At 43.5% G+C, this 27,454-nt stretch overlaps 1 protein-coding gene across 1 annotated transcript; it reads left to right on the top strand.

Annotated features, from left to right (window-relative positions):
- Window positions 1-12: 12 nt before the first annotated feature.
- On the top strand, window positions 13-24,031 carry stnB (stoned B). Its single transcript, XM_071671363.1, has 11 exons — window positions 13-2,290; window positions 2,616-2,808; window positions 3,083-3,255; window positions 5,332-5,491; window positions 9,364-9,488; window positions 11,403-11,677; window positions 12,410-12,596; window positions 14,063-14,231; window positions 14,536-14,707; window positions 15,180-15,289; window positions 19,756-24,031. The coding sequence occupies exons 1-11, from the start codon at window positions 13-15 to the stop codon at window positions 20,261-20,263; spliced, it is 4,350 nt and encodes a 1,449-aa protein (XP_071527464.1). The 3' UTR covers window positions 20,264-24,031.
- Window positions 24,032-27,454: the final 3,423 nt, after the last annotated feature.

Below are 27,454 nucleotides of genomic sequence, written 5' to 3'. Positions count from 1 at the left end.
ATTACCGTCAAAATGGATTTCAGTGGAAACGTGAAAAACCCCTTCCTCTTCGATGATCCCGCTCCGCCAGCGGACGTCGGGGATGCCGCTGCCAACCCCTTCCTTATGGGAGGGGCGTTTGACTATGCAGCAACTTACACCGGAATTAATCCTTTCAGTGATCACATTGATGAATCCAGTGCTGCGGCTGCTGATCTGTTTGGGAATGCTACGGCATACCCTACCGACATGAATCCCTTTGGCACAGTAACTTCAGACGTATCACATTTCGGTGAGGATACACAACAGACTCAGGCGGACTTATTTGGAGCGCCTGTCTCTCAAGTCAATCAAGTTTCAGAAGATCTTTTTGGCAGTCCTACAGCGCCACAGGTAACGCAACATCCTCCAGCACCTCCAGCACGGCCACCTGCGCCATCCTCCCCTATTGTTGACTTTATGAGTGACGGTCCTGTTGCGCAGGATGTCACCACAGCTCCTGCAAGACCACCCCCGCCCAGGCCACCACCTCCATCGAAAGAGACTAAAGATCTCTTGCAGACAGTTATAGGGGCGATGGAAGCAACAACAGACACTTTACATGAAAAACTGAACACAACCAGAACGCCGTGTCCATCGCCAGGGAGCGGGGCTGCAAATTCCCGTAGCCCTACACCAGACATTCAGGTAACGTCCCCCAAAAAGGATTCTGATGCCTTTAGTGCCATCTTTGGCCAAACTATAGACATGAGTGACCACGAAATGGACGAGACGAAGGCTGCCACTACTGCATCTCCAACCCCTGCACCTACCATCTCAGATGATTTCGACCTCTTTGGCGACACTCCAACTCAAAAACCGAAAACTAATCAGGATATCCTTAGTTTATTCAACAAGCCACAACAGACACAGCCATCGCAAATTGATTTATTATTCGACGACTTTCTATCTTCAGAAATACCCTCGAAAGAAGCTGAAGTGGATAAACAGGCTGCTTCTGACCTCCTCTCTGGTCCTTCTGATGATGAAGCAAAGCCTGTGGTCCTTTTATCTGGCGAGGAAGAGAGCAAAGCTCCGGTTATCCCTACTCCAACAGATAAGGAATCTGTCTCTAGTGAAACACCTGCCGTGACAGAATCCTGTATTCCCATTGAGAACCAGAGTGAATCAGCAGTAGTAGAAGAATCTGTCTCCCCAGAACAAGTCAGTGAGCAGACGGACAGCGAACCGACCGTTATTGAGGCCACCAGCCAGGACGGCGGTGAAGAAGCTAACAAAGTAACCATCATGGAGACTGAGGCTCAGGATTCATCTTCAGTGACTGAAGAGAAGATGGAGGCGATGGAGGTGTTTGGTTCTCCCGAACCAATTCCTCCAGTAGTTAACAACGAACAACCAGATTCCCTGGACGCGTCGAATAATCTTGGCACTCCATTAAAACCAGCTCAAACTGAACCGGTGACAGATATTAGTAGTTTAGGCGATCAGAGCAAAGTTGATGCAGCTGATGCATTTGGTGTATCGGATGTTTCGTCTTCCACAAGTGGGCCGCCGCAGGATAGTGCGACAGATGCTTTCGGCGATTCCAGTAGTGTTGGAGAAACTGATGCATTTGGAATTCCAGATGCTTTCGCAGCTCCCTCTAAACCTGACTCAGGAACAGCGTTGTTCGGAGACACCTCGAGTTCATTTTCGAATTCCAGTACGACGAGTGATGCTCTTTTCAGTGCCCCACAAGCTGCCCCTCCAGCAGCCAGCCTTTTCGGAGACATTCCTCAACCGGCACCTCCAGCTTCTCCCGCAGCCAGTATCTTTAGTGATTCATCCCAGCCGGTGCCTCCAGGTTCTCCAGCGAACAGTCTCTTTGGCGACGTTGCACAGCCTGCGCCTCCAGCCTCACCTGCAGCAGGTTTATTCAGCAACACTCCTACATCAACCGCGTCAGCTTTTGATATCTTTGGAAGTGAAGCAGCTCCTGTACCAGTTGCATCAGGAGCAGATTCTATAGGGGCTGCACTCTTTGGCTCCTCAGCTCCTGCGCCAAACGTTGGCATGAGCTTATTTGGGGCGGGTAATGAGCCATCCTTAGATATCTTTGCCGAGAGCGAAGGGAACACTATGGTTAACCCATTTGCTCCCGCGACCGCACCCCCAGCCACAGTGCTAGAGGTGAAAACAGTTTCCACTTCTGCTGCTGGGGTGAAAGTTGCTACTGACGAAGAGTTTGACGCCTTCGCTGCCAGATTCGATAGCGCTGTGACTGAAGAAGGTGATGAGCTTCATGCTGACCCGTTCGCCTCCACAGCACGAGGTGAGTCTTATAGATGGATGCACAAAGCTTTCTGTATGTATTGTTCTCTTAGTATAAGTCTGACTATTGGAGTGAAATTTTGTGGAAGGGTTTCCTGTGGAATAATATTAAAATAATCTAAATCATCCAATATCTATACGAGATGGAAACAGGTGGTAGGAGACTCAAAAAGAAATACAGTGAATTTTCTGGAAGAGATAAGTGCCCTCAACCACCTTGGATGAAAACATTTCAACCATATTAATTTTAGTTTAATTAGTGTTATTATACATTTTCATGTGCTAGAACCTGGCTGGTTCCTCATGTTGCTTCTCTGTGTACATAGCGTCATCCCCGTGGGGCGAGACCGCTGGGTCCGGAGCAGGAGGCCCCGAGGGCTTCGGATTTGGCGACAGTGCACCATTCGACGCCTTCCTGGCCATGAACGAGCCGCCGCCCCCGCCGCAGTCCACCCCGCGTCGCGCCCCGCGCCAAGCCTCGGGTGACTCCGACGAGGGACCAATGAGCGTCGTCATCAAGTCAGTACTGCAGCACATTGGTCAGGAACACTTGACACATATGGGGTTAAGCTTATCCATCATCCATCCGTCAGTTGATATTATAATCTCAAAACATATTGTGATGTGGGAGGACAGTCATGTAGTTAAGTCTTGTTAGCATGATTAAAGTAAAGGTAAAAATCAGCCAAACCAAAGTGTTTGTTACATGATCTCCATGTACTAGCTTACCCAGATCATGAGCAATGATGTGTTGACACCTGTAGAGGTAGTTCAGGGTATGATCTGTCCACAGACCAGCCGGCGTAGAGGCAGCGGGAGCGTCCCCGCGAGCGGTCTCCCCTGTGCCGGTGCTAGCGCCGCCGCCTGCTGCCGCGAACGCTGCCGCCTTCACCGACTCCTCCCCAAGGTTCAACCCCTTCGACCGATGGTCTGGAGATGTGGTTGAGGCGGCCGCTGATGCCGCTGGTAGGTCACCCTCTCATGTTGACCTCCTTGTACACAAGATATGTCCACCTTTCTGTCTGTGTGTGGTATGTTGAGGACGCTTGTTCGCTCTTCACATAGTAACATTCACTCATGCGGTAACTTACGACCCCCCAGCCTATCTCTCATTCCTCCCACACCTGCTGCTGTAGCACAGTACACTGTATGCCCCGCCACCACTCTGCCACTTACCCTTGCGACTGTAGCCACACTTTTGTTAAAAGCAGTCTTAGTTACCACTACCCCCACATCCACACATGGTAATGGACTGCTTGATACTTCACTGCAGCTTACATTACTGAGCTTTTCACTGATATCACAGGTACACACCGCCTGTAGAAAAATAACGAGTCGTATTTTTTGAGCTCTTTAGACATCACGCATATTCATTCGTTATCAACAAATTCACATTCATGTACCTGGCTTCAGGGAAACAGATCAGGAATGGTAATTAAGCAGGGGAAGTTTGATGCGAGTTGAGAACAAAGGGAAATGTTTGTGTATGAGCAACGTGAGTTGATGAGTGATGCAAATTTGACTTTCTTTCCCTCTCTTTACGATAAGAGTGAACACAGACTCTGCAATCCGTAATGAAGGTATGATAATGACGGGTGGGGAAGAGGAGTTAATGTTGGCAGACCTGGAGGGATGTAGATATACACGGGGAGAGTACAGTGTGATATTATAGGCTGTTAACACTGGTGACGTGTGATATGAGTGTTAACACGGGTGAGGAGATAGGATGTTAACAAGGGTGACATGTGATAAGATATTGTTAACACGGGTGACATGATATGAGAGGGTGTTAACACGGATGACATGTGATGAAAGGATGATAACACGGGTGACTTGTGATATGAGAGGGTGTTAACACAGGTGACATGTGATACGATAGTGTTAACACGGGTCACATGTGAGGCAGGGAGTGAGAGGTGTAGACAAATGAGTGAAGTAGGGAGAGAGAAGTGTAGACAAGTGAGTGAGGTAGAGAGTGAGAGGTGTAGACAAGTGAGTGAGGTAAAGAGTGAGAGGTGTAGACAAGTGGGTGAGGTAGAGAGTGAGAGGTGTAGACAAGTGGGTGAGGTAGAGAGTGAGAGGTGCAGACAAGTGAGTGAGGTAGGGAGTGAGAAGTGTAGACAAGTGAGTGAGGTAGGGAGTGAGAAGTGTAGACAAGTGAGTGAGGTAGAGAGAGAGGTGTAGACAAGTGAGTGAGGTAGAGAGTGAGAGGTGTAGACAAGTGGGTGAGGTAGAGAGTGAGAGGTGTAGACAAGTGGGTGAGGTAGAGAGTGAGAGGTGTAGACAAGTGGGTGAGGTAGAGAGTGAGAGGTGTAGACAAGTGGGTGAGGTAGAGAGTGAGAGGTGTAGACAAGTGGGTGAGGTAGAGAGTGAGAGGTGTAGACAAGTGGGTGAGGTAGAGAGTGAGAGGTGTAGACAAGTGGGTGAGGTAGAGAGTGAGAAGTGTAGACAAGTGAGTGAGGTAGGGAGTGAGATTGGGACTGAGAGGTTCGAAACAAACAAGGCTGAGCGAGTGCAACAATCACTCGTAGAGAATGATTGACTGTTTTGACACAGCGATATGTTGCGTGGTATTTGCATGAACTCTAGACTTAACGTAAGAGGACAGATGATCGATGCACAACCACATATTTACAGATATTGAAAAACGCGAATATTAATTCCCAGAAGTCAGATGTTAACGGCAAGTGAAGGTGCTTGTCCCTGAGAAAGTTCGACTTTGGCGGGGAAAATCACTTGAAATAGGTCAATTGAAGAGATTGAGACGAGGCGCTCATTAGATATGTTAGTCCTTGCTCATATTGGTTTGCTTAAGTCATAAGTACATGACAATGCTCGTAAGATAGTAATATATCTCTCCACCAGTAGGAAATCCTGTGCTGATGATAGACGTAACCATTTCTGCTCAGCAGCAGGTCCTATAAAGACATTATGTATATGAGTCGTTGACTGTAATGTCTATCAAGTCGCTTGGCTGAGCCCCATCTTGGCCAGGAACTTCAAGGTCAGAACAGAGATGAACTGTTTATTCCCGTCGATCAGGAGAGCTGCAGCGCACTGAGTCAGTGGAGACGCCGCCGACGCCGCTGTTCGAGGAGGACCAGTCGCAACCGCTGGAGCCCTTCCCGCGCACCCACCTGCCGGCGCCCGTCTGGGAGATGTACCTACGGCAGCCCAACAAGAAGAAGATCACAGGACAAAGGTGAAGTAGCTCTCAGCATCGTCAGCTTGGCGTCAACCATTTTTCATTGTCATTCTATTTCTATTTTTTTTTTTCTTCATTCTGTAGTTGACAGCCCAATCTGTTTTTCAAACTTTCTATCTCAGATGTATAGGAGGCAGCCAAATTTGTACTTGCAGTAAATGTGTATCAAGATAACAAAAAGAAATTCTTTAAAAGTAAACGTAGTTGCGCGTGTGAAAGAACCGTATCATGTGAATTATGTTAATTGGAAGTAGTTTTGCTAAATATCTAAATTCAGAAAGATTTAGTGATGTCAAGATGCAAAAAAGAAAAAAAAAATGATACACACGTAGATTGAAATAAATACAGCCACTATGAACAGTACGAGGTGAATTAACACCTTATTTTCCTCTGGGTTCGCCAGCCTTTCTAACTTGCAAATCAAAGACGGACGAGGAGGTTTGACGAACAGGTCAGAGAAGTTACTTAGCTGCTCTTTATTTCTATTGCTGTAGCTTAGTCCAAGGCTCACCCATCCAGCTCTCTCTTTTTTTTTCTCTCCTTTTTAAATGGCATTGATGATTCAAGTCTTGAGTAACGGCTTCAAGCTTCTTCAGCCATCCTTAACACCGTCCTCAGTCCTGCAACACAGCTTCTGAGATGACTGCTCCAACGGCTCACAACATAGTTAACTAGTGTAGATCATCATCTTGTCTTGACTAGATCTGCATCACAGTACAAAACAGTTGTTAACTAGGATTTGATACATTATTGTCTCTCTCATGTGCCACGATGTGGTATTAAAAATGATTATTACCGGTTTTCTTAAACCATAAATTGTCTTCCAGTCAGTAAAAGTAACTCTAATCTAGTGATATAATTGGCACTAATTTACACTATCTTTCAGGAATGGTAAAAGAAAATGGTTAACCAGATGTAAATAATTGAGAAAGTAAAGAAAACTGTCTTGACCCAAGTGGGACCGTCCTCACCTCGACCCTCAGTGTTTCCAGTATCAAAAGTTTTCACTGATGCTTTTGGGACAGTCGTATTTTGATATGTAGTCTCTGCTCTTGTCTGAGGCATTTATGAGGACTGTTGTTTACCTGCTCATATATATATATATATATATATATATATATATATATATATATATATATATATATATATATATATATATATATATATATATATATATATATATATTTTTTACTTAGAATACCATTACTAAAGCTTATTTATATACAAGATCCCTCATAGCTTGACCTTTTCCTGTCTTTGACATAGAACTCATTTTACAGTTTATTGACTAATTATTTAGTTGTCTTCATGAATTAGAATTTTTCGACAGTTCCCCAAGAACAGTCATAGTGAGTTGAAGCTAGAATAACTATAGTCACGTGAGATTCATTTCTAAAGAGTACTTAAATTAGTTTTGTCTGTTTTACTGTTTAGAATTCTCTGTAAATATCTTGTGAATTTTGTGAAGAAAACTTTTTCATATTAGTTTCATGAAGTGTGATTTAGAGAGTGTGTTGTTACATTCATCCAGTAGTGGCAGGAGGGGTGTAGGTGCGAGTCGTTGGAAGACTTAACGTTCCTCTGGTAACCTTGGGGTCCTCCAATGTACCTGCCAGCCAGGCAGTGTTACACACAGGTACTGTCCTTTGACCACAACATAAGCCGAGCACATGCTTCGCTCAGACATATGCAACACATTAACTGTGAAGATGTCCTCCATACCATTCTGGACTGGTGCTTGTTTCCCTGTAGCTTTCGCCCCTTTGTGGTAAAAGGCAATTATCTATGCAATATGCAACTGATTTTTTCCATTCTTGTCCAGAAAGTCTATATATGAAGGTACGTTATGGCGAATGAGTGTTGGGCAAATATTTGTCTATAGGTGAAATGGTCTTAATGATTTCGAATCAAAACTTACCATCAGGAGGGATATTTGCATGCTGATTTTTTTTTATCATTTTCTCTTTTTCCTTACTCTTGCACACGGTTTGATACAATCATAACAAAAAATACTGAAGTAACTTGCATGAGCCATGTCCTGTGCCTTCCAGCGAGTGGTCTGTCTTGTCAGTCAGAACTGCACACTTCTCGTTCAAGACTCAGCCACCTGATTGATCTTCTCACTCTCGGTTATGATCTCTGATTACTCGTCTCGTTCGTTTAGTCTTTTATTATTCTATCATCCACTTAGGAATGTCTCGTTGCATCCAGGTTTCCATGTAATCGTCCCTTAACTATCCTGTTTTCTCTGTGATGCAAAACTTGCTGTTTCTTCTCTGATTTATATCTCTGTTCTTTTCCAGTCCCACTGACCTTTCCTTCACCCCTTCCAGTCCCACTGACCTTTTCTTGACCACTCTTCCTCTTTTCGTATAACTCTGTGGCCTTACTTGAGAACCAATCCATTTCTTCCTCCATCTCTGGAGAATTTTTTCTTGCGCTTTTACTGCACTGTTCCTAATCAGGATAATATTTCCTCTCTTTACGTACTCATTTCCCTTTCGAAGAGATGTTACGTCTACTCATGCCTCTCTGTCCTTCAAATCAGATTTATTTCATCTTCTGTCAGTCTTTGTCTCACTCCTATGTCTCACTGCTATGTCTTCCATAGGGACAGCCTTAATGACTCTGGTGGTCGATAATCGTAAAGTCCAAATAACCAACCAACAGCAATCACCTACGGGATTTGCACACTGTACTTGTTATCCTCTGACCACCGGCATCTTAAAGTGAAAGTTTAGTTATTGCGTCATCCTGGGTTTGTAAACCGTCTCAGGTCACCGGAATGTATTCTACGTGAATATAGTTATCCATGACTTTACACCAGACAGATCTCTGGAAAAAAAAATCTAGACTCATTTTATTTTGTTGCTCATATGATATAATGAACTCGAGAGATAAAGGTCAGAGGTCAAGCCAACATACCCAAGGGTCGCATCGTCGTGCTCAAGGATCGTGCTGAACGATCGTATTATCATCTTTCAGGGATTTACTTCAGTGTTCCATTATCTTTCTTGGGTCTTACTTGGCCGTGATATTGTCTACGTCATGTAGGTCTTATAATTCAGCAATGCTGCTGAGGTTTCCCTCAAGTTGTCCACCTCGGTACTGGCATTACTCATGATTTACATTTCATTTTGAGTTCAAATTCAAGATTTCTTTTACAATAATCTTAAACACAAAACCCAGCCACGTGTAATATGAAATGCTTTCCGTCGGTTCACAGGCTTGATTTCAAATGTTAAAAGTACCAGAATCCACGAAGACCTTTGACGAAATTGCTCAACTCGCGCCCAAAACACTCCTTCATAAGTGAGATTTGGCTTTAGATGACGTTGATCCCGACTCCAGGTCAGCTGGATACTTGACGTAAAGGATGTTAACAGTACAGGGATGGGTGGGAGGGAGGTCTGTACGGGGCGCAGTTTCCCCTCCTTGCATTCCATGATGGGGTTGTCAGGGGGGAGGCTCGGGTTTGTCCTATATATATATATGTGTGTGTGTGTGTGTGTACGGTGGCCACAAACACAAGTCTTCCAGCTTCTCATCTGGGTAATGTGGTAAAGTCACTTCCATGATCCTGACACCACTGGGGATGAATAACTACACAAGCCTTAATCTGTAGCTTTGGTAAAAAAAAGAAAAGGATATTCTTGCCTCAGTTACTTACGTTAGCCGTACGCTAGAGCAAAGTCTTCGACTACATGTTGTGCCCTGACACCCCGGTGGATGGTTGGTTGTATCAGTATCAGAGATCGCTATGTTCTGCCTCGTGAGAGTGTCAAGCCTCACTGGCTGCAAATGTCGCATCCTATGCCGATGTCCTTGGCCAGCGGGAGCGCCTGACAAGACCCGGGCTGTACCCGCAGGTTCTGGAAGAAGGTGATCGTGAAGCTAACGGACGCCGCGTGTCTCCAGCTCTACAACAGCAAGGAAGACAAGGACCCCTTCCAGGAGCTGCCCCTCCAGGCCTGCTACTCCGTCTCCGACATTGGTGAGTCCTGCATCACGCTCAACACATTTCCTTTGTACTGTCCTGTGGCCATGTTTATATGGATTAGAAATGGAGGATACAGTTACTGTCCTCCAGCACATAACCTCACTACGGAGCATTTGGTCGTCTGTTATGTGGTTTTTCTGTTTTCTGCTACACTGAACACCCTCCACTCTACCACACTGAACACCCTCCACTCTACCACACTGAACACCCTCCACTCTACCACACTGAACACCCTCCACTCTACCACACTGAACACCCTCCACTCTACAACACTGAACACCCTCCACTCTACCACAATGACCACCCTCCACTCTACCACACTGAACACCCTCCACTCTACCACACTGAACACCCTCCACTCTACCACACTGAACACCCTCCACTCTACCACACTGAACACCCTCCACTCTACAACACTGAACACCCTCCACTCTACCACAATGACCACCCTCCACTCTACCACACTGAACACCCTCCACTCTACCACACTGAACACCCTCCACTCTACCACACTGAACACCCTCCACTCTACCACACTGAACACCCTCCACTCTACCACACTGACCACCCTCCACTCTACCACACTGAACACCCTCCACTCTACCACACTGAACATCCTCCACTCTACCACACTGAACACCCTCCACTCTACCACACTGAACACCCTCCACTCTTCCACACTGAACACCCTCCACTCTACCACACTGAACACCCTCCACTCTACTACACTGAACACCCTCCACTCTACCACACTGAACACCCTCCACTCTACCTCACTGACCACCCTTCACTCTGCCACACTGAACACCCTTCACTCTACCACACTGAACACCCTCCACTCTACCACATTGAACACCCTCCACTCTACCACACTGAACACCTCCACTCTGCCACACTGACCACCCTTCACTCTACCACACTGAACACCCTCCACTCTACCACACTGAACACCCTCCACTCTACCACACTGAACACCTCCACTCTGCCACACTGACCACCCTTCACTCTACCACACTGAACACCCTCCACTCTGCCACACTGAACACCCTCCACTCTACCACACTGAACACCTCCACTCTTCCACCCTGACCACCCTTCACTCTACCACACTGAACACCTCCACTCTTCCACACTGAACACCCTCTCACTCTACCACACTAAACACCCTCCACTCTACCACACTGAACACCCTCCACTCTACCACACTGAACACCTCCACTCTTCCACACTGACCACCCTTCACTCTACCACACTGAACACCCTCCACTCTACAACACTGAACACCCTCCAATCTACCACACTGAACACCCTCCATTCTACCACACTGAACACCTTCCACTTTACCACATTGAACACCCTCCATTCTACCACACTGAACATCTTCCACTCTACCACACTGAACACCCTCCACTCTACCACACTGAACACCCTCCATTCTACCACACTGAACTCCTTCCACTCGACCACACTGAAAACCCTCCACTCTACCACACTGAACACCTTCCACCCGACCACACTGAACACCCTCCACTCTACCTCACTGAACACCTTCCACTGTGCCAGACTGAACACCCTCCATTCGACCACACTGAACACCTTCCACTCGACCACACTGAAAACCTTCCACTACCACACTGAACACCTTCCACTCTACCACACTGAACACCCTCCACTCCTGCACTGAACACCCTCCACTCTACCTCACTGAACCCCTTCCACTCGACCACACTGAATACCTTCCACTCGACCACACTGAACACCTTCCGCACTATCATTACAATACTTTACTTCTCCCTCGTACTTACACATCTCGCTCTCCTTCGCCACAGCTTTTCCCTCATCCTCACACCTTCCCTGTCCTCGCCATAGACTCTTACCCTCACTCACAGTGCTCTACCCTTGCCGCAGGAGCCCAGCAGTTCGACCAGTTCGGCAAGATCTTCACCGTGAAGGTTCAGTACATCTTCTACAAGGAGCGCCCCGGCGTGCGACCCGGCCAGGTCACCAAGGCTGAAAGACTGACCACCAAGATCTCCAAATTCGCCCAGCACGCCATCGCCGGCGACTACGAGCACGTCAAGGAGTTTGCCAGCGACGTGCGCAAGCTGGGCATGCCCGTCGAGCACGCCCCACAGATCTCCCAGCTCCTCAAACTGGGTACACAAACCTACGAGGATCTGAAGGTTAGAACAACACGACTTGCCCTTTCTGCTGTTATTAGTTGACACTGTCAGGTATTGTCAGGAAACGTTTTTGTGTTAGACATCAAAATACTCCAGACATTCTTGTTTTAGATCGGTAGAGTGGCCTCCGATGTGGTTCATGCCCGTGAATGTTGGCAGACGTTTGTTAGGACATGATAATCATATGTTGACCTTGCGCTGGGTTGTCCTCACAACCGTGTCTCCTGTATCGCCGTTAGAATCATATTCATGAATTCCTTCCGTGTTAGACGGTCTGAGACACTCGGGGTGTGGATGAGGAGGGTTCATGTTGAATGATTATCAGATTGGAAGGTACGGGGGAAGGAGGTCGCTGCCGGCCGGAAAAAACGGAGACAAAAAAGGCAGTGGCTAATGTGACAATGAGACTAGTCACATCACTTCACTTAACTCCTCAAGCACGACGCCACGATCATTAGCCATATTAGCCTGGCCTTTGACTTGACCTCTATGGGTCAGTTCAAGAGGCAGGGTTGCACTGTCTTGCTCAAAAGCTTCTCATTAGTATATCATCAACAACTTTGTCTTCTCTCTTCCATCCTCGTCCCGATCCACAGCGACCTCACCTTTGCTAGATGTACATCCCAGGAGAAGTGATTTAAAGTCAGTTTAGTTGATAAAACGTATCATTTCTCTTACTACTGGTATCGTAAAGAGGGCCATGAATATATCCTATTCTCTTTCGCCACGTAGCTGTTCGCCTCCCTGGTGGAGGAGCAGCTCTTCACCCTGACGGTGCACCGGGACCGCGCCCTCAACTACAAATCAGAGGAGGTGCAGCTGACGGCGGTGGACGAGATTTACGTGGAACAGGACCAGAAGAACGTCGTCCACAAGATGATCGCCCGCGTCAGGATCTTCTTCCTGGGCTTCCTTTCTGGTGAGTCCCTCTCAGATCACTGGTCTCTGGTCCTCTCCTCACCGTCTCAACTGTACCTCTCGCGTCTGTCTTACCTGTACCTCTCTTCTCTGTGTCTCTTCCGTACCTCCTTTATCTGTCTCGCGTCTATACTTCTCATCTCTATAAACACATGTACCTCTCGTCTGTATGTCTTGCCTATGTCTTTCGTCTGTGTCTCACCTGTATCTCATCTCTACGTCTCACCTGTGCCTCTTGTCTGGTGTCTCACTTGTAACTCTCATCTCTACCTCTCACCTGTACCTCTTGTCTCACCTGTAACTCTTACACCTATATATCACCCGTACCTCTCATTTCTGCCGTGTTCCACCAGTGTGACTTCTTTCTACCTCTGTCGCTATTGCATTCTGTCTGTTCATTCCTCTTGTTCTTATCGTAAGATATTTTTCTCCCCTAATATTGAAAATACTATTAACCCTCATCAGAGTTATTGAATAAACCAATTATATTTGGTCTCCATGTGTTACCAGATCGGAAAACAAGTCAGTTATTAAGCAATACAAGGCTGGAGTCCATTACCAATTAGCAGAGAGAGAGCATTGTGATTGAATCTCAAATTTCAATCCATGAGCAACATGAATTTGGACCTCCGATTCGTTCATTCACAGTGCTATATGATCAATCAGTGCTTTGATAATTCATAGCGTAAGACACGTGCTGTTTTTACCTGGTGGTTGGCTATGTTTCTTTTTCGTCTAGTAGGACATTCCTCCGTGAGGACGAGTATCAACAGTCGTTACCTCTATTACTGCCTGTCTGCTGACTCAGGCCAGCAGACAGCCGCTATTTTTATTGCCTGATACCCTTCTGGAGTACGATGGTACCACCCTTGCTTGTTGTAATGGCGGCACCGTTTGACGGAACACCTCAAGGGTTCTAAGGTCAGGCCTACACGCCCAAAGCTCGTAAGGTCGTGCTCAAGTGTGTGCCCACCTGCTTAAGATCCCTCACCCTTGTTCCCAAGAGGTTGACACTTGCAGTGTGGAACTTTCTCAACTAGATGAAACCTACTGCACTCTTGAGAGGGAGAAAGACTTACAGTCTGACATAAGAGGTAAATCAGAACTTTGCCTCTGTTAAAAGTTGTAGTTGTGTTAATATCCTTTCATAAGGTGCCAAACGCTATTGGGTATTCAGCATAGGATTTGCTGAAGCGAAAGAAAGCCTATTTCTTCTGACTTGATGCTGAAAATATAAGCTTTGCCAACTGCGACTCACTTAACCGCCAACATTTCGACTCGTATAGGTAAGCCGGAACTTTTCGTTGCGACTGTAGCCGCTCGTTACAGAGTTGTGTTCAGTTAAGTGTCTTGGAATGGAAGCCTGTGAGACACGAGCGCAGCTGAAGCTTGACTACTTATGCTTGATGATATGGAGGTTTATGTAAGACAACATGAGCACAGCTGACTCTTGACTGTGTGGCACAGGCATGCCGGACGTTGACCTGGGTATCAACGACATGAGGAAGCAGGGGCGAGAGGTGGTGGGGCGGCACGACATCATTCCCGTCATCACGGAGGAGTGGATCCGGCTGGAGGCGGTCGAGTTCCACTGTTGTGTCGACAGCGAGGAGTTCGAGATGACTCAACACATAAAGTAAGTCCACAAACACAGCTCTTGCCTGCATCATTATCAGCATGGCTCTGGTGTTCTTGGGTTATAGAGGAGTAGTGTGTGTTAAGGTGCATTCTTCTTAAAAGTGTAGCCATATTGAAATCAATATAGTGTTACTTTTGTCTATATATATATATATATATATATATATATATATATATATATATATATATATATATATATATATATATATATATATATATATATATGTTGGAAAGGACCATACGTGAGAATATCCAAAGAGGAACACTTGGTCACTAGCTGGTAACACACTTCCTCTCCCCAGGTACAAGCCTCCTGACGCCTGTTACATCGAGCTGATGAGGTTCCGCGTACGTCCGCCCAAGAACCGAGAGCTTCCCCTGCAGGTGAAGACCAAAGTTACCATCCAGGGGCGCCGAGTGGACATCTTCAGCGAGATCCTCGTTCCAGGCTTCTCCGGCAGGAAACTGGGACAGGTGAGTGTGAGCGAGGGTCTGAGGGGCGGTGGTAGGGAACGCTTACCTTGAGCACGACAGTGCGACTCTTGAACACGACGGTACTACCTTTGAACACAGTGGTAAGACCCCTCGACCTGAACCTTAAGAGTCTGGTCAAAGGTCAGGCCATCACACTCAGAGATCTTACCATCAGACTGAAGGGTTGTACCATCGTGCTCAAGGTGTTAAGGAAACCAGTGTCATACTGATCCCAGTAAACTATGGTATTGACAACCATAATGATGATAACGTAAATGATAGTCATAGATGACAAAAACAACGAACCAGCAGTTGCCATTAATCAATGCTTTAAAATTATCTGTGTTTGAACTGTGGCTGAAAATGGATGAAAATCTGACACATGCCGAACTTATGATCAACGTAAGCAATTTTATCTTTCCACTCGAGAGATAGTATTTACAAAAGACTTACATCACTGGTTGGTCCCCAGGTTCCATGTGAGGATGTGGTGGTGAGGTTTCCCTTACCTGAGTGTTGGATCTACATGTTCCGCGTCGAGAAGCACTTCAGATACGGCTCTGTCAAATCAGCACACAGGAGGTAAGGCAGGAGGAACCTCATCACACCTGTAAGTTTTATTATTTTCTGTCATCACAGTAGGCGTGGTGCCGCGGAGAGCTTGGTGGCGTAGATGAAGTTCCTTCCCCTGGCACTGACGGTGTATGACATCACAAGTGCTCTAAGTAGTGTTAGTCAGATGTACCGTTGCCTGCTATTCCGTATCTGCTTGCATGTCACTTTGCTCTTAACTTATCAGGCAGGACGGTGCAGCCTTCAAGCACGCTGGTAAAACCCTGAACCACAGCGATATGATCCTCGGCTCTGGACTTGCCCCTTATGTGGTTAGGAGGTTAAAGAATTTGTCATCCCTGCCGACGTGTATTGTACACTTCATTCCCCCGCATGTCAAAAAAATACTTTTGATCATTCAACCAGCTCTTTCTCAGCCGATTCCGGACTTTCCCTAAGATTTCCTCGTTTTTCTCATTCCCAGTCACCATTAGATGTGACGACATACGCCTACGTACGTTGTGCAGAATGAGTTGAGACTATAAGCCTTTCCGGTAGTGAGCGTTGACAAGAATAAACATCAGCCTCTCTCGCTGAAGTAGACCTTCCCGTAACCTTCTCGATAATCATCATTTTGATTCATGTAATTCTGTTCTCCTGCTTAATTTTGTCAAAGCTGAGGTATTCCAGTTGCCTTTACTTCAATCTGCTTTCTAGTTTGCTCGTTAGTTTTCTCCATAAATACGAAAAATATTGTGCCTTTGCCATCTTCTGGCAGCTCAGTCCCGATAACATCCACAATCTCTTTCCGTTCACGTTCACCTCAATCTGTTTCAAAGTTTGCCTTTACCTTTGTCGATAATTTATCACTTGTAGCCACTGTCTGCTGCACTCTTGTTGACTTCCTCATCGGGGCTGTAAGAATCATTTGTATAAAAGAACATTCCAGTTTTCAACTTGTGTCCATGATCTCTTGATACCCCTGGCCCTCTCCTCTTTCACCTCATGGCTAAAGTCATTTCAGTCTCTCACGCACAACGTTACAGACCTTGAGTGCAGAGTTATAGTTCTTGAGCGAGACTCCTCGACCCTTGGATATGATGGCCTGGTCATTGACCTGACCCTTAAGGATTAGATTGAAGGCCAGGCCATCTTACGTTAGGGTCGTAGCGTCATGCTGAAGGATCATCATACCGTTGTGCCCCATGATCGACTGTCGTTCTGATGGACGAGTATGTCGTGCTTAGAAAAATAGCGGCACGCAACATCTGGGGTTGTGTATTTAATTGGATTAGGGCGTGGCTCACTGATAGAAGAAAACAGAGGGTATGCATCAACGGAGTTACATCGAAGTGCGGCAATGTGGCCAGTAGTGTTCCTCAGGGGTTAATCTTGCAATCTTGGGACCGTTCTTTTTCGTTATATATATATATATATATATATATATATATATATATATATATATATATATATATATATATATATATATATATATATATATATATATATATATATATATATATATACTTCAGTGAAGGGCGCAAATGGGGAGGTGATAACAAGTAGTGGTGATGTGAGAAGGAGATGGAGTGAGTATTTTGAAGGTTTGTTGAATGTGTTTGATGATAGAGTGGCAGATATAGGGTGTTTTGGTCGAGGTGGTGTGCAAAGTGAGAGGGTTAGGGAAGATGATTTGGTAAACAGAGAAGAGGTAGTAAAAGCTTGCGGAAGATGAAAGCCGGCAAGGCAGCAGGTTTGGATGGTATTGCAGTGGAATTTATTAAAAAAGGGGGTGACTGTATTGTTGACTGGTTGGTAAGGTTATTTAATGTATGTATGACTCATCGTGAGGTGCCTGAGGATTGGCGGAATGCGTGCATAGTGCCATTGTACAAAGGCAAAGGGGAGAAGAGTGAGTGCTCAAATTACAGAGGTATAAGTTTGTTGAGTATTCCTGGTAAATTATATGGGAGGATATTGATTGAGAGGGTGAAGGCATGTACAGAGCATCAGATTGGGGAAGAGCAGTGTGGTTTCAGAAGTGGTAGAGGATGTGTGGATCAGGTGTTTGCTTTGAAGAATGTATGTGAGAAATACTTAGAAAAGCAAATGGATTTGTATGTAGCATTTATGGATCTGGAGAAGGCATATGATAGAGTTGATAGAGATGCTCTGTGGAAGGTATTAAGAATATATGGTGTGGGAGGCAAGTTGTTAGAAGCAGTGAAAAGTTTTTATCGAGGATGTAAGGCATGTGTACGTGTAGGAAGAGAGGAAAGTGATTGGTTCTCAGTGAATGTAGGTTTGCGGCAGGGGTGTGTGATGTCTCCATGGTTGTTTAATTTGTTTATGGATGGGGTTGTTAGGGAGGTGAATGCAAGAGTTTTGGAAAGAGGGGCAAGTACGAAGTCTGTTGGGGATGAGAGAGCTTGGGAAGTGAGTCAGTTGTTGTTCGCTGATGATACAGCGCTGGTGGCTGATTCATGTGAGAAACTGCAGAAGCTGGTGACTGAGTTTGGTAAAGTGTGTGAAAGAAGAAAGTTAAGAGTAAATGTGAATAAGAGCAAGGTTATTAGGTACAGTAGGGTTGAGGGTCAAGTCAATTGGGAGGTGAGTTTGAATGGAGAAAAACTGGAGGAAGTGAAGTGTTTTAGATATCTGGGAGTGGATCTGGCAGCGGATGGAACCATGGAAGCGGAAGTGGATCATAGGGTGGGGGAGGGGGCGAAAATTCTGGGAGCCTTGAAGAATGTGTGGAAGTCGAGAACATTATCTCGGAAAGCAAAAATGGGTATGTTTGAAGGAATAGTGGTTCCAATAATGTTGTATGGTTGCGAGACGTGGGCTATGGATAGAGTTGTGCGCAGGAGGATGGATGTGCTGGAAATGAGATGTTTGAGGACAATATGTGGTGTGAGGTGGTTTGATCGAGTAAGTAACGTAAGGGTAAGAGAGATGTGTGGAAATAAAAAGAGCGTGGTTGAGAGAGCAGAAGAGGGTGTTTTGAAATGGTTCGGGCACATGGAGAGAATGAGTGAGGAAAGATTGACCAAGAGAATATATGTGTCGGAGGTGGAGGGAACGAGGAGAAGAGGGAGACCAAATTGGAGGTGGAAAGATGGAGTGAAAAAGATTTTGTGTGATCGGGGCCTGAACATGCAGGAGGGTGAAAGGAGGGCAAGGAATAGAGTGAATTGGAGCGATGTGGTATACCGGGGTTGACGGTGCTGTCAGTGGATTGAATCAAGGCATGTGAGGCGTCTGGGGTAAACCATGGAAAGCTGTGTAGGTATGTATATTTGCGTGTGTGGACGTATGTATATACATGTGTATGGGGGTGGGTTGGGCCATTTCTTTCGTCTGTTTCCTTGCGCTACCTCGCAAACGCGGGAGACAGCGACAAAAAAAAAAGAAAATATATATATATATATATATATATATATATATATATATATATATATATATATATATATATATATATATATATATAACGATCTGGATATTGGAATAACCAGTGACATGAGTAAATTTTTCGATGATATAAAAATAGGAATCGTGATTGACTCTGATGGAAACTCAATAAATTTTCAGATAGATTTGGATTATCAGAATGGGCGAGTGCATGAAAAATGGAATTCAACATAGATGAATGCACAACACTTAATGTGGGTAAAAACAGGAACACTAATCACAAACTGGACGATATTGCTATTGGTAAAATAGAATGCAAAAGAGATTTAGGAGTACTGGTGAGCAAGGATCTCAAGCCGCGGCAACAATGTATTCGTGTATAGTAAGGCTAATAGGATGTTAGGGTTCATTACTAGGACTGTTAGCAATGAAACTTCTAGAGTATTATTGCAACTTCATCTTGCGCTGGTGAGACCACATTTGGATTATACGGTACATTTTTAGGCTCCATACTATGCAGTTGATTTAGATTGTTTAGAGTACAAAGGCGAATGATAAAAATGATCTCGAGAATAAGAAACCTCACTTATGAATAAAGGTTAAAAAGACTGAATTCACATTCATAACCCGTCAATATGCATTCTTCATATGATCTTTCAGCAACTGTTAGCAATGTTCGTTCTTTTTTTATTACTATTATTATTTCCTGTAGTGTTATGACGGTGAAAATCCTCAGAAGCCCAGTTTCAAAATGTCCATTTGTTCACCTCACACTAAACTTTCATGTTTTTGTATCTCTTTCTTAAGTTACTACCCTACTTCCTGCACTGTGCCAGGAAATATGGTACTTATGTTTGATACCTCTTTTTTAGTAGTATAACTTCACCTTTCGTTCCAAGATTCTAAACCTTAATCTAGAATTTTTTAAGTTTTAATGTAAAATAATGCCATGTAACTTTTAAGCTGCAAGATACAACTTCTGCCATCATCTTTGTATAAAAGGTAACATGTGTTACCTATTGAGAACCATGTCAGTGTTGTGCATGTCCTCTGCCTTGCCTTAACCTGTCCGACTCTCCCAACAGAACGGGTAAGGTCAAGGGTATCGAGCGGCTGATGGGTGCCGTCGAGACAGCGGAGTCGGCGCTCATGGAAGTCACTTCAGGTCAAGCCAAGTACGAACACCAGCACCGGGCCATCGTGTGGAGGATGTCCCGCCTGCCCAAGGAAGGTCAGGGCGCCTACACCACTCACTCCTTCTCCTGCCGCATGAACCTCACTGCCTATGACCAGATGCCTGAATCTCTGGATAAATACTGCTACGTGGAGTTTACCATGCCAGCCACCACCGTAAGCCACTGTGTGATGCGTTCCGTGTCCGTCACCAGTGAAGATCCGCCGGAGAAGTACGTGAGGTACTTGGCTCGCCACGAGTACCGCATCGAGATGGAGTTCTCCTCGGGCAGTGGACCTATTGATTACGTCGCCGCCACTATGAAAGACCCAGAGCATCAGCAGAAGGAAGAGGCTGCACGCAAGCAACAGGAACAGCAACAACAAAATCACGAATCAAGCAGTGATGACTCCTCGTAACCTAGGTCACACTCAGGTTGACCTCACTCATAAAAACGAGACATGACTCCGCCTCCCTGGCTGGAGCTGCTCCTACATAACAGGGTTTCAACAGGATGTGGCCAGACATTCTTGTGCGGATGCTTGTTGACTGTGCTGCGCATAATAGGAAAAATATTAAGCCACGTTCTTGGGAAACATAATGCATGTTTAATGTATGGTGCTCGTATGTAAAAGGTGATTTAAACTGAGCATCATCTGCTAGTTTAAAGACAATTTGAGATTTTATCTGTTCAGACGGATAATTACACACGTATCTTATAGAAGAATTTTTGGCAGAAAAAAAATGTAGTGCCTAACTTCGTATTATTATTTTTGTGCCAAAGGCGAAATGTTTTAAGGACAACAAAGAGCCAAAGGACTGCTCTGCACTCTATTGATGTATGAGGTGCAGTCATCATTTCCATGTAGTGTACTGAATCATGTGACCAGGAGCATCGATGACATCCCCCTTGTCCGAGGGCTTGACTCATCATTCCATACCACAGTGGAACAGTTCCTCGTAGTTGTTGTCTATAGGAAAAATTGTAAAAAAAATGAAGAAAAAAAAAACAGCAAATTCAGAAAGAGTACTCAATGACCCAAAAAAGAAACTCTGTGTCTTGTTTCTTTGTCTTGACTGCCTGTCTAAATATCAAGGACTGTGATAGGTTTTTTCGTGGGCACCTTCCTTAAGAGCTTTTTCCGAATGTGGTTCATATACTCACAATCTATCACAAGACGAGTGATCTAGTAACCCTTCCTATTCTATATAACATTGTATTGTTTAAAGTAGGTTGAAATGCGTGCAGAACACATATCTTCTTGAGTTTCCTGTTATCGATGATCGCTTCTCTGTCCTGTAATTCAAGCAATAGAGGAAATTATTAAACAAATTCAAAACTAGTTGTTATAGGAAATAATTTAATATATATCGCATGCAGTAAATTTACTTCGGAGTATTTGGCAAAATAAATCACTGACCTGTTATTACAAATGCTATGAAATATAACCATAAGAGAAGTGGTTACTGCGCTGTGAGACCCATCTTAAGTCTTTCTCAAGCAGGCCGGTATGTGTCGAGCTAGGCTACACTCCTCCTTCTCTCCAGTCGCTTTTTCCAGTTCTGAAGCTCATTGTGTACCCTATTCTCGGCCTTCTTGTGTCTGGCTACAAGTTCTTCTGCCCATATCATGTATGCCTTTACCTGCATTCAGAACAATAATGCGTGCAGAATATTCCCCAAAGATTTTCTTTTTATGTTTTATAACTCATAAACTCCGCTGTAAATCCTCTTACATTTTATCTAAGATTTAACAGATATGCCCCTCAACTTCTACCTTATGACTTTTTCTATCTTTGTAATACAGTAAATTGATTATCCCCATTTCAAATTTCGCCAGCATGTTCTTGTGTTAATCAGTAATTACTAAGAATTTCCTGCATTTATTATTTGTAGTACTATATGCAGATAATCCTATATCTACAACTTACCCAGTCCTACTGTATCTATGATATTTCTAGATTAACTTCACTCCTATACCCTCTCCACTCATGCTATACTCCAAGGTATTAATAAAATCCATATATGCTCTTTGAACCTCCTTTATCACTAAGCGTTCTTAGGGTCCTTTTTTTTTTCTTCTTACATTTTCTATCTACTGTATACTTCCTGTTAAGCTATAATTTTCCCCAAAAGTCTTTATAATTGCCTTACCATATACCACTACATTTCTTCAATACACAACTTATCTTTTCCTCTCTTAGCCATATTCCATACATATTTCCCACGTAACTTATCCCTGTTTCTTCGAGCTTCATGATTAACCTACACAAAAACACCAGACGATAGCGAAGAGCGAAACATCATTTGAGGGGACCGGCTTGAAGGCATTAGCATATGGAAGTATAAACCACATTCGTTCTTGTAAACTATTGACATTTTCTAGATTTTTTTTCAGTAAACAGTGAATTCGTAGCTAAATAAATTATGGTGTATCCTCTCATATAGCAGGAGTTCTACCAGGCCCCGTGTATGTTGGCTCAGGCTATCTCTTTGTAAACACAGATCACAAAGTCTGTTTTGTATTGACAGTGCACGTGCTCACATATTTTGCTGCTGTTGTTGTAAATACTAAGAAAATTTTCTAGGACTAGGTTATTTATGTGTTTTGTTGATTTGTTTCACGTTAATACTTCTGGTGGTCTTTGAGTGCCAGAGTGACGTATCGCAGCAACATACCAAAGACGTAGGAGATACTTATTATGAAGGTGCCACAACTCACTCCGGTGCCAGCTTAAAGCAAGGTGTTAATAAAAAGTTCGGGTCTCCTACCACCAAGGTGTTTCTACTGGCTTGCTAGGTAAGACGTCGCTAGAGTGAGTACTGGCATCTGAGCTCTTCGTGGGATCCCATGAAGTTCATAGTTTCTGTAAGTAAAAAAGCGATCTTCTCGCTGAAAACTGAATTCTATTTCTTTGCAGAAAGTGTGTTTATAATTGCCGTACCTGTGCACCTTTAGTGGCTCAGGCAGTGTAATACAGAATTTGGTTACGAATGTGAGTGACGTCCACCCCAGAAAGATGCTTGATGTACGATGTTGTCAGTAAAGTCTTTGGTCACTTAATTCTATGAACGAGGAAGGATTTCGGAAAGCGAAGCATAAAAAGATTACGAAATCCTTGCTAGTGATAACCTGAAAGAATGGACCAAATGTACTGAAGTCTTATCTTGTATATAGTGTAGTGAGAACTGCCATATGAAAGACTTAACTCACGTGTTGTGTCTAATGAAACTAAAATATTCTGATTCTCGTACTGAGGTATTATCTTTAATTTGCTCTCAGGCATTATTTTTATGTTATCTGGGAGATAAGGTAATGTCTGTTTACTGTATGTACTCTCAGGTCTGAGACCTACTGGAGGAGCGTACTGATCTAGTCTATCGTAAGTTGTAAGTAATACTCAAACCGACAGTAAGTTCGTCCTGGTGTACATATAGCAATACAGACAAGTCTCCTTAGGTGACTGGGTCGGATGAGTGCAATGTCTAGTCATTAGGGTTAAGGATAGTCTAGAGTATGAAGATGTATATAGTTCAAAGTGTCTTCTTCACAACCAGAATGTATCGTGACTATCATTGGATGTTACCACAATGTTCTCCCGTGTTCAGCGTTTGCAGGTTGTTGTAGTGTTGAAATTATTTATTTTCTTCGGCAGATATTGTCTTCATGATTGAAGAGATTTTTTAACACCAAGTGTATAGTGTCTGAAATTACAAAATGTGAATGTGAAAACCTTTTAACATTTTCCTTTCCGTGTAAATGAGATTCACACTCATTCTCATGGCATGTACATTATCAAGAGGTATATATATATATAAATATATTCAGATGTCTGCATTCAGATTACTTATAAATACTGTATGAATTTATGTATAAAAAATCTTCCATTGTTCATTGTATTTATGGCAAGATAGGCATTCATTATCAGGTTAAAAATTACATTGTTTACCCGGAACCAGGCCGTGGCCGGGTGACACTCTCTGTATAACTTCCAGTCTCCCCTACAGCAGACATCCCTTATCACATTCGGGAAATTAACAACCTCGGAGGAATGTTAAAGTTGACGGGAGGTGAGGTATTGTGATGTAGGGTGTCTCCCTCTGTATGTTGTAGTTTCGTCCCGAGCGTGTGTGTACTGTATGTAGCCAATAACAAGGGCAAAATAAAAGTGAAATGTTGGACTGAATTAGTGTGTACTTTTGTCCTGTTGAGTGCTGTTGCTGGCTAAAAAAGTTCAGTTGATATATTTCTAACACTGGCAATATTTTGCAACCGTTAGGCTAAAACTCTTTCGACGAGGAGAACTCTGAAATGAAAATCACATTCATTCTTTAATCAGTTCATTATCAAAAACTAATTGATCGAACCTTATATATATATATATATATATATATATATATATATATATATATATATATATATATATATATATATATATATATATATATCATATATATATATATATATATTTATTATTTTTATTATTTTATTATACTTTGTCGCTGTCTCCCGCGTTTGCGAGGTAGCGCAAGGAAACAGACGAAAGAAATGGCCCAACCCCCCCATACATATGTATATACATACGTCCACACACGCAAATATACATACCTACACAGCTTTCCATGGTTTACCCCAGACGCTTCACATGCCTTGATTCAATCCACTGACAGCACGTCAACCCCGGTATACCACATCGCTCCAATTTACTCTATTCCTTGCCCTCCTTTCACCCTCCTGCATGTTCAGGCCCCGATCACACAAAATCTTTTTCACTCCATCTTTCCACCTCCAATTTGGTCTCCCTCTTCTCCTCGTTCCCTCCACCTCCGACACATATATCCTCTTGGTCAATCCCATTTACCAATTGAACACAGAATATGATGATGCAAAAAAAATTCAGTTTAATGTAAGTCCTGCCTAACCTAACCTTACCCTGCAATTATATATATATATATATATATATATATATATATATATATATATATATATATATATATATATATATCATATATATATATATATATATATATATATATATATATATATATATACACACACATCGCGGTGTTACCGGACCCCGCCTGCTCGAGGTTTCATGTGAAAAGTCGCCTTTGATGACGAGGCTGTATCTTTGGATGTAAACTCTCGTCAAAGAATTTCTGACTCGAAAGAGTCCGTATTTTCCTACTAATGGAAGAAATACAGCCTTGGGTTGAAGGAACCTTTAAAAAGGCCCTGATCCGCCGTGACTCTCTCAAGGAAATTGGTCCTGGGATAGTTATAGACAAAGCATATATAAACTGTGCATATCTAATCAGACTTGTCTTACCCGTCTTATCACAATTCGCAACAAACTTTTTCGTCTTAGTTTATCTTATCAGATCTAATATGACCGTACTTATATATAAATGTCTGATAACTGAAAAAGTAGCGGTTGATTCCGGTTTTAGTTCGAACTTAATGTAGAAATGGCAAAAAATGGCCAAATTTGGATGAAAATATACTTGAAAGTATTCCCGTGAGCGTTAATGTTGTCTTTTTAAACTATGTCGATCTAAACTCAGTTCTTTTTTATATAAAGTCAGTGAAAGAGATCAGTTACATTATACTTTACAGCCTGGAAAAAAGAAATCGCATTACAGTGCTAACGCACCCCATCATCTGTTTTGTTTATATTGACTGAACGCGGCCACTACAGTCGTTCCTGACAACAACCAATATGGCAGCGACTGTAAATAGAAGTTTTCGGCGTCCGCATAAATTTACTTTACTTAGCTTACGATTGAGAAAACTGTATCGTGCAGCCATGAGAGAAGCCGTCTCATAGGTAAGGTCAGTTGTTTGCGTTCACCAAAGCACCTAACCTGCTTTGACACATTAATCATGTCCTGCCATAGAGGAGAACCCTGTTGAACACTGCTCGATCCTCCTGTGCTTCTGATTCTTGTAAGTCAGAAAAATTGAAAGAATGTCTTCCCACGATTTCACTTCTGTCATTAGAATGCAGGTATGTGTTATGTTCTACAATACCAGATGCATGTAACGGAAGATAAAGATTTTCTGGTGAGTCAGGTAGTCAGAGACCGTAAGATGTGTTGAAGCTACGTGCTCTAAGAACAGCGTGCAGCATAGGCAAGAAAAGGTTAGTAATAATCAGCATTAAAGTAGCTGTTACATTTTCTCTGAAACCGTATTATAATTGATTATACGTAGGAAATGAACACAAACTGATGATGTGGTAAAATAGTTTGTTATGCGTAAATTTTGAAAGAGAAAGCATTTGGCCTTATGGGGAAGATGTCAGATTAGGGTGTTGCCTTGTTAAGAATATACGTAAAACGATAGGCTTTAGATATGGGTACAGAGGAATCACAGGTGTTAAAAGAGACCAGGTAAGAATAAAGCATAAATCAATAGGAGAAAATATGTTACAAAAACATAGGCACATTGATGTCAGTTACTTTGTGCAGGAAAAAATATACTTTTTCGGCCGTACAGTGTAAGAAAATTTTCGCTGTAGATCAACGCTAGACAGCGCTTTAATCTACGTTAATCCCAGGATCGGTCGTGTGGATGACTGCTGAATGAAAATACTGCATGATTATAAGAATTATTCATTGGAATCTATCGCTGAATTACAGTTCAATGATTGCAGAGATCGGATCGCGAATATTGTTACTAATTAATCTTTGTTAGTTCATTAGTATGTATGAAAATCTAACGTGCTCCCTTGTAGGTTCACTTAACATTATAATATCAAAAGTAACGAAGATAAGATATGAGTGATAAAATGTGGCCTTACGAGCACGACGGTACAACCCATGGGTACGATAGCGTGACGCCGTCATCTAGACAGTATCGACGGGCTTAGCCGGATAAAGCAGTGTGGGTTCAGCAGAGCGTGTGCTCGGTTATGGCGGCAACTGTTGCAAAGCCGTAATCTAGTCCCTGCGATATGAGTGTAAACATCTGCAATTAAGTTTACAGTAGCACCTGTCCGGGATCTAGAAATACGATACTACTTACTTCCCGACCCTTTACCTCTTCCCTGTGATGCAGTACCTAAGGTGGTGTTTATATTGCCGACTAGTAGTTGCGGATGGGTGAAACATTATTTTGCCGACCAATATATCTTTGACATCGATATTTTCCCTCACGCAGTCTCTTTGTTACGTTGAGGTGGGGTAAGGTAGGGTAAGCTAATGTCAACCCAAGATATCTGACATCTGCAAAATAAACAACCTACCCGAACGCCAGTAATTTTTCAAGCTATCACCGACTCCCCACTGCTGCACAATAGCCTTCTTGTGTCCCCGTTACCGCTGCATATAGCATGATGCGAACCATTTTTGTAGAAAATAATTGACTAACTACATTCTCGTTCAATGCTTATTCGTAATGTTATCGGCTAATAATGACGCAGTATCATTGATGATACCAGCTGTATCTATTTTTGCAGTGTTTACTGTTGCGATATTTCTTTAGATCTGCTGTGTCCTATTTACGACACATATCGCAGACTGTGTGCTGCAGTGGACGAATTCGTGTAAAACACCTGATCGGTTGTTATCACATTACTGACGCGATTTCTAAAGGAAGACATCTTAAC

Source organism: Panulirus ornatus, chromosome 16 (assembly GCF_036320965.1).
Source record: "Panulirus ornatus isolate Po-2019 chromosome 16, ASM3632096v1, whole genome shotgun sequence".
Taxonomy (NCBI): Eukaryota; Metazoa; Arthropoda; class Malacostraca; order Decapoda; family Palinuridae; genus Panulirus; species Panulirus ornatus.
This window is presented reverse-complemented; position numbering and strand designations above follow the sequence as displayed.